The 16,174-nt window shown below is 36.2% G+C and overlaps 1 protein-coding gene and 1 non-coding gene across 2 annotated transcripts; both read left to right on the top strand.

Annotated features, from left to right (window-relative positions):
* The first annotated feature begins 6,016 nt into the window (after positions 1 to 6,016).
* Positions 6,017 to 6,123, top strand: LOC116139174. The gene has a single exon (XR_004129411.1). It is a non-coding gene; the product is annotated as a small nucleolar RNA R71 (small nucleolar RNA).
* Positions 6,124 to 13,942: 7,819 nt separating this feature from the next.
* On the top strand, positions 13,943 to 14,819 carry LOC116139107. Its single transcript, XM_031424779.1, has 2 exons — positions 13,943 to 14,677; positions 14,805 to 14,819. Exons 1-2 carry the CDS (start codon positions 13,943 to 13,945, stop codon positions 14,817 to 14,819), a joined length of 750 nt encoding a protein of 249 aa, XP_031280639.1.
* Positions 14,820 to 16,174: the final 1,355 nt, after the last annotated feature.

Raw genomic sequence — 16,174 nt, 5'->3', positions numbered from 1 at the left:
GAACCTACATTCAACTTATTAATAATGGCCTTAGCCTCAGTTATTTAAGTAGTAAGAACAGCAATCTTTTTGGATAGGGCTTTCTTTTGCTTCAACAAGGTTGCATTCTCAATTCCAAGATATTGCAACTTCTTCACGGCTTTTAGCCATTGGTCATACAACTTATCATAAACTTCTTGTTGCTCAACATAGATGTCAACAGTGTCATCCGAACACTCACTCTTACCATCTTTTTGACTCACTATGAAGGCAAGAACATTTTCATCATCACCTGAATCATCTTCATCATTCTCATCTTTCTCACTCTCACTCAAAGGGATAGCCATGGCCTTACCTTTATTCTTTTTCAATGTGTTAGCACACTTAGATTGTATATGCCCAAACCCCTCACACTCAAAACACTTGATACCCTTATTTTTCTTTTCTCTATCTTTATGAAATCTTTTTGAAAAAGGTACCAGGAGTTTGATGGTCATAACACTTTTTCACAAAAGGTTTTCGGCCATTTCCGCTCTCAAAAGGCTTTTTCATGTTTTTCTTAAGAAACTTACCAAAGTTTTGTGTAAGTATATCACAATATTCATCATCCAAGTTATTGAAATTACATTATCAAAGGGATTAGAATCAACCACATGTTTGAGAGCCAAACCTTTGCTCGATTTTTGTTTATCCCATCATTTCAAGTCCAGTTAATAGGTTTGGACAGAGCCAATGAGTTCATCAGTGTCCATGGCATCCACATCATGATATTTTTCAATGGTGGTCACTTTTGACATAAACCTCCAGGGTAGAGAGCAAAGAACCTTTCTAACAAGTTCAGCATTAGAATATGTTCTTCCCAAAGCAAAACTTTCATTAGAAATATCACAAACTCTACCATAAAAATCAGTTATAGTCTCATCATCATCCATGTTCGGATTTTCAAAATCAGTCACAAGTCTTCTAAATCTATTTTGTTTAACAGTACTAGTACCTTCATTTTTTACTTGAAGCCTATCCCAAGCATCATTAGCAAGCTCACAATTAGCTATGACTTTCATTTGGTTCAAATTAGTAGTATTGAAAAGAGCATGAATGGCTTTAGAGTTATAATTTGCAAGAGTTAACTCTTCAATAGTCTAACAAGCAACCAATTTTGGTCTTGACACTTCATTTTCAACAATAATCGGAGTTGTTGATGCGTGTTTCCTACAACATGCAAAAATAGCAAGTATACTAGTCGTACAAGTAATAGAGTGATGAGTAGAGTATCGTTCCCATGAGGATAGTGTTACTAAGTACCGATTTCCCTAGTTTAAGTCCTAATTGAAGCAACAATAAATTGGATTGATGGAAAATTAACAACTAAATACAAATTAACAAAATAAAAATGAATGATAACGAAATTAAAGCAAAACCCAATAACTTAACCAATTAAACAATGCTAACAAATGCTAGGGTGTTGATTTCACCTAGATACGCTAACCCAATTCATAGAATCTATTACCCGAGTTCTAATTCTTTGATTGAAAATCGAATTCCCTAAGTTGTAAAACATACCTTCTCAGGCTACATTTCCCTACTTATCCCTATTAACCTTCCGCACCCAACAAAATGAAGATTAATAGTTCAAAGTGTTTAAGTTTTATGGAATTCTATCTAGATTTCGTAGATCGCTAAACCTATCTCTAGCGTTTGCTTTATCTATGGTATTTATCCCAAGAGGCACAATCACAAATCACTTCTCAGTCTCATTGTGAACAACATACATTTGAATGGTGATCAAGCATCCAAAAATCATTAAGCAAAGAGATAAACACTCAATCATGAAATTAAAACTCAAAGTAAGTCAATTCATATAAATTTGAATCATTGTATCAAGATTACATCAAACCCTAGCTAAACAACTCAATTCATAGTCAAAAACGAAATAAAATAATAGAAACAAACTGAATCAAGATTCATCATTGAAAAACAAGCAAAAGATGGAGAAATCTTCTCTAATTTGAAGCTCAAATCTTCAATAATCTTCTCCTTACATGAGCTGCCTCCCAAATGACGAACCAAGACTCCTTTCTCTTCCTTTTTCGCTCTAATTTATACCTCTCTCACTTAATGATCAAGCCCTAGCAAGCCAAAACGCGTCGTTTTATTTTTAAATATGACACAGGTCGCCGTGGCAAAGCTTTGTCTTCGCCACGATGAAGACTTTCGGGCCAAAAATGAGCATGATAGAGTCTGAATATGGAAAAGTGTTATACATTTGAATTGTAGCCCTTTAAATTATCTTTCCGGTCGTTCAAGAATCAGCACAATACGAGGTCCACCGATCAAGTTATGGCAGAAATACTAAAGCATGTCCAAAGACATTTTTCTTCAGTTCCCAACGTACTTTTCACAACTTCAAGCCAAGTTTTCACCATTGTCCAGTCAGAATTAGGAAAAAACCAAAACATGAAAGTTGTAGCTCTTCTTCTTAGCTTTCCAAAGATTATAAATTAAGGTCATTCCAAATTTCCAAGCTCAAGTTACACAATTTACGCTCAAAACTGTCATTTATGCTCAAAATCATCGTTTAAGCCTGCAAAGACAAATTAATAGAATTAAGTAGCAATTATGGCCCAAATTGTATGAAAAGTATCATAAATCCTATCAAAATTCAATGCAAAATCATAGTGCAAAATATGATTATCAAATGCCCCCAAACTTAATATTTGCTCGTCCTCGAGCAAACAGGAATAAAAAACTCAAAGAAAGAAAAGCAACAAACAACCAAAAACACAAAACAACAAATCTAAAAATGAACAAACAAAAATTAGGCTCAAACTCAACACAAGAATTGCCTAGAATTTATACAAGTCTCTAAGGTTGTTGAAAAATTATTACTAGAAAATGTTCAACACTCCAAGAAGTTAAAAGTTGCATCGACTATCTTTCTCTAGTGGTCCCCCGAGTAGGTGATCCCCACTTCAGTCCACATTTCGACTTCCTGGATTATTTTATGCAGAAATGTAAAGTTTATCAAATGGTGGCAAACTCCATAGGCCTAAGTATCGAACTACTCTCCACTAATGTGGACTAGACATCGCTAAGGATCAAAAGGTCTTTGCAAGCTTGTAACGTTAGGCTCGGATAGTGGGCTCCAAGGAAAAGGATAGGATAAACAAAGTAAGAGAACTCGGTTTTCCTCATGCAAACACTAAGAGCTACATCAATCTCCACTTTCTTTCTCAACCACCAATCAAAGTGTCAACCATTTTACAACCCTCAAACTTATGCATTTCTTATTTTTGATTTTGAATTGAACTAAAGAAATTCTTTTTCTTCTTCTTCTTCTTCTTCTTCTTTTCTTTCTTTCTTTCTTTCTTTTTTTTTTTTTAATAAAAATATTTACAATAATATTGAGGTCTATCGCCCCTTCTTCATACCCTTTTTGCAACCCCCAAACTTAAAATTTTGGTCCATCACTTAGTCACACACATCTTAAAGCTCTTTTGTGTCATACATTAGGTCCATAATTCTCCTAAAGGGTATGATAAAGTGTTTAGGGTATAGGGATTGGACAATTTTTGGTTTGCAAGGAAAATAATGCAATAATGATCAAAACGGCTCAAATGGGTGACTAGGGACACTTTCATTTATGGGTTGGCTAGAAAGGCTCAAACGTTCCGAAAAAATGCCTAAATCATCTCCTCAACCATATCTAATCCTAAAATTTCACCTCAAGCACTTCTCAACTAGGTTATAGAGTCCACCAACATTATCAAGACTTTACCTAACCACATAAAATGAATCTAAGCATGCCGAAATAAATGAAAATGGTGGCTGAACCACTCAACAAACCTCAATCAAAACTCAGTTAATAAACATAAACTTGAAGCAATGCTTAACATTTTCCAAAAATAATATCCCAACAATTCTAGTTTCATCATAGACTTATGCAATTCATCATCGGCAAAAACAATCAAACTAAAGAAAATAACTAATTTTTTTTTTTTTTTTTTTTTTCCGTTTAAGGTGTACGTGGCGTTGTTATACCAGAGGTTGCCAAGTACTGCTAGGCAGTTTTTAAGGCGGGTTCTGGTTTCCAGCCGGTATACCCTTAAACCAAGCTTTATGTCTATTTCCTACCCCCAAACTTAAAATGACATTGTCCCCAATGTCACATCATGCACATCCAAGGAATAGAAAAACAAAAGTAAAGGTTACGAGATACTCCCCTGACTAATCCGTAAAGGCCGATTTTTGTGCAACATCCTGGCATCCATTCCTTGGCTTCCTCATCATCATCATCTGTCAAACAAATGAAAGTCTATGGTGCCAAATGTGTTAGATACCCTCACCGATTAATATGAAAGAATTACATCCTAATCTCAACCTTATTGAACTAAACCTAAAATCTAAACAAAAACAAATAAAGAGCCAAAAACCAGGAAATCAACATCAATTCCTACTTACAAAACATAAAGAAATAAAAACAAAAACTAAAAAGAAAAGTGCTTCAGGAAAATTTTCGCAAAAATGAAAGATCACGCGACTATTAAAAGGAAACAGACTTCGCCGCGGCGAAGTTCTTCATGATAAAACCCTAAATTCAAACCCAGTCGTCGCCGCGGCGACAACAAATTCTTCGCCGCGGCGAAAAATTACAGGAGCTACAACATTCTTCAGGGCACTTCGCCCCGGCGAAGAACAATCTTCGCCCCGGCGAAGTCTGAAGTTTTTCTTTCCTTTTCCTTAGCTTCAAACTTCACCTGAAACACCCAAAAACACACAAATTAAAACTAATTCAAAATCATAAGAAAACTAAAACAAATTCAAACAGCAATGAAATGAAAAACAATTGAAAAGACTTGGGTTGCCTCCCAAGAAGCGCTTGTTTATAGTCGAAAGCTCGACTTTCCCATGGTCCTTCGTCAATCCGGATCCTTGTGGGGTGCTTCACTTCCCATTGCCACCTCTTGATCTTTCCTTTGGATTTCGGACATTCTCATAAGCATCTTTTCGGAACTTCAAATTCGTATATGCGTACTTGAGATGAGATGGTGATTGGTTGAGTCCAATGTTTGGAGTCTCTTCCAACACCAATTTTGACTTGTGCGCATTTACACCAAATTCCTCAAATTGTTCCTTGTGAGGTGAGTTGCTTGGTTGAAATTCCCCTAAGTATTTTGCACACCTTTCCGCTTTGAGATTTTCCTCTTCATTGGTCTTGTCTTCATGTTCTTCCAACTTTTCTTCATTGTGAGGTTGCTCCAACACTATACCTCTCCTCAATGGTATGACATTTAATTGTTCTTCAGGATTTGTGACCGTTGTGCTCGGCAAAGAACCTTGAGATCTCTCTGTCAGTTGTTCAACCAATTGCCCCATTTGAACCTCCAAATTTTGAATGGACACTCCTTGATTTATGAAGTTTGAGTGTGTCTCATTCATAAAACTTGTGGTTTCTTGCATGAACTCTTCGAATATATCTTCCAATTTCGACATTCTTTGCTCACATGGTTGATGATTCACCACCGGTTGATGGTTTGGCATTGTCCTTTGATTTGATTGCCTGCTTTGATCGCTCCAGGACAAATTTGGGTTATTCTCCCAACCAAGATTGTAGGTATTGGCGAAGGGGTCATTTTGCAGCCTTTGTGAACTAACAATGTAATTCACTTGCTCGGTTGTTGAGAAGAATAACTGGTTCCCATCTTGGCATTCCACACTCTCATGGTTTCCTGCACAAAATTCACAAGTTATAAATGGTGAGTGAAAAGAATTTACATTCATACCTCCCAATTGGCTTTGACATGGTGCAATTTGTGCAGATAATGTGTCGAACGCGTCAACTTCATGTAGACCCATTATTCTCTTCGGCATTGCTCTCTCATTAGGTCTTTGGTAGTTATTGTTGGCCATCAGCTCAAGCAATTCATAAGCATCTTCTGGGGTCTTGTTATTTAAGGCTCCGCCTGCTGCCACATCTACCATCGTTTGAATATTTGGTAGCAACCCATTGTAAAATGTTTGGACTTGTCTCCAAAACGGTAGACCATTATGTGGACAATTCCTTAACAACTCCGTGTACCTCTCCCAAGCTTCATATAGTGATTCATCGTTGCCTTGCACAAAAGAGGTAATGTCATTTCTCATACTTAAGACTATACAAAATTTACAATTAACTACAAAAATGAAATAAAAGCTTCAATTTAGCACTACACTAGATACTATCAATATTAATAATCAACTATCCCCGGCAACGGCGCCAAAAACTTGATGCATGTTTCCTACAACATGCAAAAATAGCAAGTATACTAGTCGCACAAGTAATAGAGTGATGAGTAGAGTATCGTTCCCACGAGAATAGTGTTACCAAGTACCGATTTCCCTAGTTTAAGTCCTAATTGAAGCAACAATAAATTGGATTGATGGAAAATTAACAACTAAATACAAATTAACAAAATATAAATGAATGATAACGAAATTAAAGCAAAACCCAATAACTTAACTAATTAAACAATCCTAACAAATGCTAGGGTGTTGATTTCACCTAGATACGCTAACCCAATTCATAGAATCTATTGCCCGAGTTCTAATTCTTTGATTGAAAATCGAATTCTCTAAGTTGTAAAACATACCTTCTCAGGCTACATTTCCCTACTTATCCCTATTAACCTTCCGCACCCAACAAAATGAAGATTAATAGTTCAAAGTGTTTAAGTTTTATAGAATTCTATCTAGATTTCCTAGATCGCTAAACCTATCTCTAGCGTTTGCTTTATCTATGGTATTTATCCCAAGAGGCACAATCACAAATCACTTCTCAGTCTCATTGTGAACAACACACATTTGAATGGTGATCAAGCATTCAAAAATCATTAAGTAAAGAGATAAACACTCAATCATGAAATTAAAACTCAAAGTGAGTCAATTCATATAAATTTGAATCATTGTATCAAGATTACATCAAACCCTAGCTAAACAACTCAGTTCATAGTCAAAAACGAAATAAAATAATAGAAACAAACTGAATCAAGATTCATCATTGAAAAACAAGCAAAAGATGGAGAAATCTTCTCTAATTTGAAGCTTAAATCTTCAATAATCTTCTCCTTACATGAGCTGCCTCCCAAATGACGAACCAAGACTCCCTTCTCTTCCTTTTTCACTCTAATTTATACCTCTCTCACTTAAGGATCAAGCTCTAGCAAGCCAAAACGCATCGTTTTATTTTTAAATCTGACGCAGGTTGCCGCGGCGAAGCTTTGTCTTTGCCATGGCGAAGACGTTCGGGCCAAAAATGAGTATGATAGAGTCTTAATATGGAAAAGTATTAAACATATGAATTGTAGACCTTTCAATTATATTTCTGGTCGTTCAAGAATCAGCACAATCCGAGGTCCACAGATCAAGTTATGGTAGAAATACTAAAGCACGTCCAAAGACGTTTTTCTTCAGTTCCCAGCGTATTTTTCACAACTTCAAGCCAAGTTTTCACCATTGTCCAGTCAGAATTAGGAAAAACCCAAAACATGAAAGTTGTATCTCTTCTTCTTAGCTTTCCAAAGCTTCTTAGTTCAGGTCATTCCGAGTTCCTAAGCTCAAGTTACACAATTTATGCTCAAAACTGTCATTTATGCTCAAAATCATCGTTTAGACCTGCAAAGACAAATTAATAGAATTAGGTAGCAATTATGGCCCAAATTATATGAAAAGTATCATAAATCCTATCAAAATTCAATGCAAAATCATAGTGTAAAATATGATTATCAGTTGTCCAACTATTCACAATCGTGGACCAGATTCTTTTATCAATGGACTTAAGAAAAGCACGCATCATAGGTCTCCATGTATAGTAGTTAGGACCTTCTAACAAAGGTGGTCTTTGAGCTGACCCTCATTCAGTAAAGAAACTCATGACGAAAAACAATCAGACAAATGTTAACACAACAAACGAAAGTGCACACACAAACACGCAACAGATCAAAAACAAAATGCAACAACAGACCATTTTTCGTCCAAACACAAGACCAATCAGATGCACACAAAAACAAGTAAAATGAGTAAGGATCAACTGATGCAACTTATCAAAACAAGCTCTGATACCACTTGTTAGAGTTGGTTAACTCACTTTGGTGTTAGGTTACCCATTTTTAAGTGCAACGGAATATATTTACCAAGATAATTAGGAGATTTCTGATTTGTACACATCAAACATAAGTGCAGAAATTAAAGGATACAACCATATACATGGGTCAGCTAAAATCCACTTTTAGCCTATATTCATGGGACCTTGTCTAGATCGAAGCAATCCACTAAGTAAAAAACACATTACAAGACAATGTTCAAAGTTGATCTAAGTTATAGTAAAAGAACTCCTTGTTCAACTTTACACTTAGCAGCATACTATGAATCCTTAACGTATAGTTGCTCCTTGGATCTTCTTCATGTCAGGAACACACCCAAGCTCAGCTTGAGAACCACCCAAGCTTCAATCAATGATGCCACACACCATCATCAACAAAGGAAACACGTTCCAACAGCCATCAAGACAAGTATGATATGGTAAGGGTTTGGCACAAATGAAATGAACTTTTGAACCTTTTAAGAGAAAAATACTCTAAAGAAATTTCAGAGTAAAATAAAAAAAGGTTAGATTCATAAACGCAAGAAAGGATCTTATATAAAAAGGTTTCTTGCTCAACAATTTGTGCCACATCAGCCAACAAATGGCTCACTCATGTTTGTCCAAATAAGGAAAGAATTCCTTCTTTTGGTTTGGACCACAAACAAATCAGGAAAAAACAATTTTATTCTCTAAGACCACATATGAATATATTGATTGTAAAAGTTCCTAAAAAGGTAGCAACAAAGATAAACAAATATCTTTGCTACTTTATCAGAAATGCAACTCGTGCTAGGTTGCAAATATCTTAAGTGAGTGTGCAAGCACAAACTGTTGTGCACACACACTCGAGATGAAATAAGCCAAAACATAAGTTCGGCAACTTGTGTGCACACATAACTGTTGTGTACACACAAGTCATAGGTTTGACAAAAATAAATATTCTACAGTTTAAGCTTTTAGGTGGAATAGCAATTTAATACCATTGAGATTTCATCTTTTTTTTTTTTTCATCAAATTAATTTTTTCGAATCCCACCTAGATTTTTTCTTAAAAGAAATTCTACCAAAGAGATCTATGTACGAAGAAATATTTGGTGAGGGGAGAGAGAGAGATTAGAGAATATAAAAGCTTCCATTGTTAAAAATTAAATTAAATTTTTGCAACCTTCAAAAATCTAAAAATAACTATCAACATTCTCTCACACAAAAATCAATCTTACTTGAAAATGAGAAAGAGTTTATCAGCCATAGTGTAAGAGTTTTCTTAATTGAATAATTTTACTACATTGGGGAACTTAAATTGGTTTATAGAAAAATCTAGGTTTGTGAGTGTGAAACTGAAAAACTAAAAGAGAGAAAAATTGAAAAATGCGTGAATCTTTTCTTATTATTCTCAGAGAGATACATTTGTTTATATACAGAGAAAGAGAGAGCAAACTGATGTTAAGAGTAAAACCCAGCTAGACGATAAGCTAAAGAGTAAAGTTTTCTTCTCTTCTCAAAACGACGCCGTTCTCTCTTTTGTAGATTTGCAGTTTTACGAAACTGCCCTCTTTTCAGTCTGGCTAACAGTGAGTAGTTCAAATAATTCCCTAGTAAAATAAATAAGCTTCTAAGTGATCTTATACCAACAATTTTTCAACTAAAACAATAATCTATTTCAAAAATTATGATTTCATTTCGAATACTTCCTTGACAATTATAAATTGGGAGGAGTGTGATATTCTCCCTCGTAAGAAATATAAGAAAATATTTGTAATGTAGAATATCATTAATGATATATATGGCGCTATATGCATAGATAAATACTATGCTCAACAACATATTAAAATTTTAAAAATAATTTATTGAATCATCTTCTCTTAGTTAAAAAAAAAAAGAATCACATTCTTCATTCAATTAAGTATGAATATACTAATTTTTATACGGTTATATATTTGGGTATTGAGCAGTAAATGTGTAGCAGTGAAGAAGGTTTTGAGAAAGGAGAGTGTTTTGGTTTAAGGGAAGATATTGAGCAGTAAAGTTGTGTTGGTTATGACATTGAGTGTGTTTGTTTTTTGTATTGTGATATTGTTTTTAGAAGGACTAAAGTTTCATGTTTTTAAAAGTTTACAACTAACAGCTAAACGATGCATTTAGGAGCAACGACTAAGTATAAAAAGCCTCCTGTATTGTTCCGCCAGCATTGTTTACAAAGTTAGTTAATGAAAGTCAACTTCTTCATAGAGACTACCAGGTCACTATAATCAAATACCAGTAATTTGAAAAATTGAGAGGGAAATGGCATTTGGTTAGGCTACGACTTTTTGGTGTAGTTCAGCGAGCATATGTAAACCGAACCGCAAGATTGTTCTCTCCTCCATAGAGCCTACCAGGTCACTATCTCTCTCTTATTTCTACAATTCTCTTTGATTTTTGTATTGATATGCCAAATTTAAGTTTCTTTGAATTTTGTATTGAAACGCCAAAGAAGTGACTTTCTCTCTTTAACATCAATTAATTTTCTTTGAAGTGTGTATTAATAAACTGGAGAAGAGTACTATTTTGTCTACAGGAGATAGTTTGATTATTTAAGAACAAGATAGAAGAAACTCGTATTGCGAGATGGAAGAAGCATAATTTAGTAATTGAAAACGCAATGGAAGAAACTCGCATTACGTTATGGAGGAAGATAATTTAGTAACTGAAAAGGCAAAGGAAAAATTTGCGTCATGGAAGAAAGAAGCATGACTTATTTTATTATTCTGTAATTGAAGAAGTTGTTGGAGGAAGCTCGTTCTACGTGCCATGCCATCAACAAATTTGCACTTGCAGAATTCACAATCTAAAGGCACTTTCATGGATTAAATTTCATCTCTATTAACCACAACTATTTGTATCACTCCGAAGTCAAGACTAGAAAAACAGCCAGTATTCATGCACATACCCAAAACTTAACCTACTAAAGCCCAAAATAATTTAAGCCCAACTTCATCGGCTAAAAAATAAAAAAAAGAATGCCATCAAATTTTATATGTTAATTATTTTTATTTCTCGTGTAAGCTCTTATGCGAATTTATACTATGATATTATATTTTTTTTATAAGTTTATGACTCTAGCAGTATTAGATTCTTAGGTTATAGATTAACTGCATATAAATTACATTCTGGTACTATTTGAGTGAGATCAGAGTATGAGTACTGCAGATAAATTAACTGCATATCTTAGTTTATGCTAATTTCAGCTTCATTTTAATATTTTAAGAAGTTGAGCTTGTATTTGCGGTTATTAAATAAGAGTAATGCTAGCCTTACTCACTCCCCCTACTCACTTCTCTTACTCACCTTTGTTAAAATGTTAGCCTTATCCACTTTTTCACTTTTTTAACAAAGGTGAGTAAGAGAAGTGAGTACGGTGAGTGAGTAAGGCTAGCATTATTCATTAAATAACGAGCTGATGAATAAATTTTCAATTTGTTAATGAGTCAAAATTCAGTTTTTGTCGTTGAACGTTGATTTTAATAAATGTATGGGCCAAAAATCGTACTGGACCTCGTCAAGTCCAATAACGGAACAAACAATCCATGACCTAGTGTCTTACCTAATTCTGGTTGGGTCTACGCTTAAATCCATCGCGTGAATTGACCATCTTATGGGATGACCCAATTTGTTAAAAAGATCATTCTATAGGCTGGCCCATTCTACGAGTTGGACCACACCGCAATTCAGTCCTCTCCACAAGTTGGGCTACTTTATGAGTTAGGCATCTCTATGGTAGAGTCACCTTACGAACTGGGCCAACTTAGTCCTTGGGTCATTCCATGAGTTGGGCATTTCTATAAGATTAAGCTAAATCAGACTTCAGCCCATTAGCCCACATTCGTCCCAAAATAAGAATCATAATTCTATTTATTGTCCAATTCAATCAAGATCCCGAATCTTACTTGAATTAGTAGTCCTAAACTGATAAAGACAAATAACAAAACTTCCTTCCTAATTCAAACTTCTCTATCAAGTATGACTCAGAGTTCTACTAGGACTCTGTAATATCCCACTTGAGGTATGTATTTAAGATTTGTCATATTAGCTAAAAGTTTATTGTTTTAACTTAAATTGAGTTGTATGTTGAGTTGGTTGAATTGTTGCCTTGAAATGGGTTGAGTTTTGGTGAAGTTGAAAATTCAAACTTCGCCGGGGCGAAGAAGAAACTTCGCCGCGGCGAGGAGGAGAAGTGGCATTCGGGTAGGTTCTGCCCAATTTCGCCGAGGCGACNAGAGAACCTTACTTTATGCAACATAGCATATTTGCATTTCATGAATGCATATAAGAAAGATTCTAGGCATGAGCCATCCATATGCATATGTTTATTTGAATAATCACCTAAGAAAGAAATATGAGAAATGAGAAAGAAACACTCTAAGAATAGAGATAAAGAAAAGAACTAATTCTCTTAGAATAAGAGAATGAAAGAGTTAGCACTAGAGAAGTGCTAAAGAAGAGAAAAGAGAATAGGTTGTGTGATGGGGAGCCCGTGAGTGTAGAAATTAACCACATGTAACCGCCATGAGAAAGCGGTATCAGCCATGAGAGAGCAGAATGAGAATGAGAAAAAGAATTCGTATAGCCGTGAAAATACATGTGGGTGAGGGCTATACACGAGAGAGAGTACACTCACATGATTAAGGGTTCCAAATCCATGCATCAACCAAGACCGGTCGGCGAAGAATAAGAAAGAATAAGAAAACATGAGAAAAGAATAGAAAGAAAAGAAAAGAGAGAAATGCATTGTTATGATTAGTGCATATGCATCCCATCCATGCATGTTATTATGAGATTCTCCATTGGTGATGAGAATAGAAAGAAAGAAAAGAATAGTGAGAGCTAGAAGTAGAGTAAGAAAAGAATTAAAGAGTAATACACGGGGACTATGGAATAAAAGATTTACTTACTGAGCATCTTTGTGCTCACCCCGTTGTTTTCTATGTTTTTACAGGTCATAGGTGAGAACTTGGTCGGATGGACATCGGCAACCGGGGAGATTTGGCTGCACTGTCCACTATTTTGAGAGTCTTCTTGTACAAATGATATTGTACTTTGTAAAGAATGTATATATTAAGTAAAGAAAAATTTTTGGGCCCAACTATTTTGATAAGTATACTTGTCTTTTCATTAATATATTTAATGATTTTGATAGTAGAAAGAAGTTGTTACATTTTTGGTATCAAAGCAGTGATTTTGGGATGGGAGAGTGAGTCATTCTCACCGCTACGACGTGCCTTAGCCGACCACTGTAAGTTAAATTCTTTTCTTACTAACGAGTTACTGAAGTTGATGTGAGAATGGTTGTGTTGTAGATGAGACGTCGAACCCATTCAAGGGGTAAGGGGGAATCCTCTAATCCGCGAGACCCTACTCCCCCTCCCTTGGATGAAGCTAGGATTCGAGATATCATACAACAGGTTTTAGTTGAGAGTTAGGGAAGAGTTGAAACCCCTGTACAAGAACCGACTGCGAGTGTCGAAAAAGTAGGGCCAATACCTCAAGTAGGGCAGAGTCGAGTTGATCCGATTCAGGGGCTTGCAAATCAGCACCGGCTGCCAGAGTTTAGGGGTACTAGGGACCTATTAGAAGCAGAAGAGTGATTTAAGTCCGTGGAGCAGACGGTAGCCCTGTTTCCCATGAATGATAGAGAAAGGATTAGCTATGCCAGTTTCTTATTTCGGGAAGATGCCCGAATTTGGTGGGAATTAATGGAAGAGACTCATGACATGACAACTATGACTTCAGAAGAGTGTTTGAGGTCAGGTATCAAACAATTGACCGAGTTCATGAGAAGATCCAAGAGTTTATTAATCTGAAGCAAGGGATGAGTACCGTGAAAGAGTATTCAGTTAGATTTAACTCCCTTGCGAGGTTTGCACCCGGGATAGTGAGTACTCCCGAGTTGAGAAGAGAGAAATTTGTTTACGGGTTAAGGCCAGAAATAGCCCGTGACATTATGACAGGAGCAGAGCCCCCTCATACCTATACTGAAGCATTGGAGAGGGCTTTGAGAGCGGAAATTTATGTGAACAAGATGAGTTTAGAAGGGCCATCCATGAAAGTTCAGAATGAACCGTCCCCTACTCCACAGAAAGAAATAGTTGAGGTAGTGAGAGGTAGAGACATGAGAAACAAAAAGAGATTCCAGCCAAAGAAAAATAGGGGCGATTGGCAGAGTAAACGGCCTAGAACTGCTGGAGTCACTCCGTGCCCTAAGTGTGAGAAGTATCATTTGGGGGAGTGTCTAAAAGAGTTTGGTCCGAATGTTTGTTATAGGTGTTGCCAGCCAAGGCACCTAATGAGGGATTGTAAAACTCCTCCTCCACCAACAGCACAAGCTTCTAGAGGTACGAATGCCAGGGTGTTTACCATGGCACAGGGTGAGGTAGAGGCCAGTCCATCAGCTGTAACTGGTCAGTTATTCTTTCATGTAGTTCCTCTTTATGCTTTAATTGATTCTGGAGCCACGCATTCTTTTTTATCTCATGGGATGATAGAAAGATTAGGTCTGAAATCTGTTGTGGTAGACCAACCCATTAGGATAGAATTACCTGATGGGGTTAGTGTTTTGACCAGTGAGATGCTTCCAAGAGAGTCCGTAGTGATTCATGGAAGAGAGTTGTTAGTTGATTTAATAGTATTTGATATGCCTGATTTCGATGTGATTTTGGGTATGGATTTCTTAGGGAAGTATGGAGTAGAAATTGACTGTCGGAAGAAGAAAGCAAGATTTAATCTTGACAGTGGAGATAAGTTTAGTTTCGGAGAGGGCCATCAGTTGAGTATGTTGATCAATAGCTTGAAAGCTAGAAAGATGTTGAGAAAGGGGTGTTCAGGATACATTGCACATGTAGTGCAGAGTGGTGATGTTCCTCAGTCAGAAATTCAGAGGGTGCCTGTAGTTCGAGAAATTCAGAGCTAGAAGTAGAGTAAGAAAAGAATTGAAGAGTAATACACGGGGACTATGGAATAAAAGATTTACTTACTGAGCATCTTTGTGCTCACCTCATTGTTTTCTATGTTTTTACAGGTCATAGGTGAGGACTTGGTCGGATGGACGTCGGCAAGCGAGGAGACTTGGCTGCACTGTCCACTGTTTTGAGAGTCTTCTTGTACAAATGATATTGTACTTTGTAAAGAATGTATATATTAAGTAAAGAAAAATTTTTGGGCCCAACTATTTTGATAAGTATACTTGTCTTTTCATTAATATATTTAATGATTTTGATAGTAGAAAGAAGTTGTTACACAATCCATGACCTAGTGCCTTTGCCTAATTCTGGTTGGACTTACGCTTAAATCCATCGCGTGAATTGACCATCTTATGGGATGACCCAATTTGTTTAAAGGATCATTCTATGGGCTGGCCCATTCTACGAGCTGGACCACACAGCAATTCAGTCCTCTCCACGAGTTGGGCTACTTTATGAGTTGGGCATCTCTATGGTAGAGTCACCTTACGAATTGGGCCAACTTACTCCTTGAGTCACTCCATGAGTTGGCAATTATATAAGATTAAGCTAAATCAGACTTCAGCCTATTAGCCCACATTCGTCTCAAAATAAGAATCATAATCCTATTTATTGTCCAATTCAATCAAGATCCCAAATCTTACTTGAATTAGTAGTCCTAAACTAATAAAGGCAAATAACAAAACTTCCTTCCTAATTCAAACTCTTCTACCAAGTATGACTCAGAGTTCTACTAGGACTCAAGCTCCTATATAAAATTATAAACAAAAGTCAAGCCTCTCATTATGCATTCAAAAATCAATCATAGCTTTAGCTCCTTAGTTCTTGCTCCCAAGAATCTTTGTTTTCCCCATTGTAAAGCTTAGTTCTGACTAACTTTACCACTTTTGGCCAGTTCAAAGCTGTGCTCTGGCTACTTTGTGTTAGTCTAGCCTTAGCCACATTACCGTAAACCTTTTCCCACTCTCAACCCTTACTAAAATACCTTCAATTGTGCTCACTTGAGCTAGAGCCGATGGTGGGCCGTGTCGACCCACGACATAGCATGACACAAAAAAAAAAAGCATAGCACGGCACGACATGAA

The sequence above is a fragment of the Pistacia vera genome, unplaced genomic scaffold, assembly GCF_008641045.1.
Source record: "Pistacia vera cultivar Batoury unplaced genomic scaffold, PisVer_v2 Contig347, whole genome shotgun sequence".
Taxonomy (NCBI): Eukaryota; Viridiplantae; Streptophyta; class Magnoliopsida; order Sapindales; family Anacardiaceae; genus Pistacia; species Pistacia vera.
The sequence above is the reverse complement of the archived record's forward strand: the minus strand, read 5'-3'. Positions and strand labels throughout refer to the sequence as shown.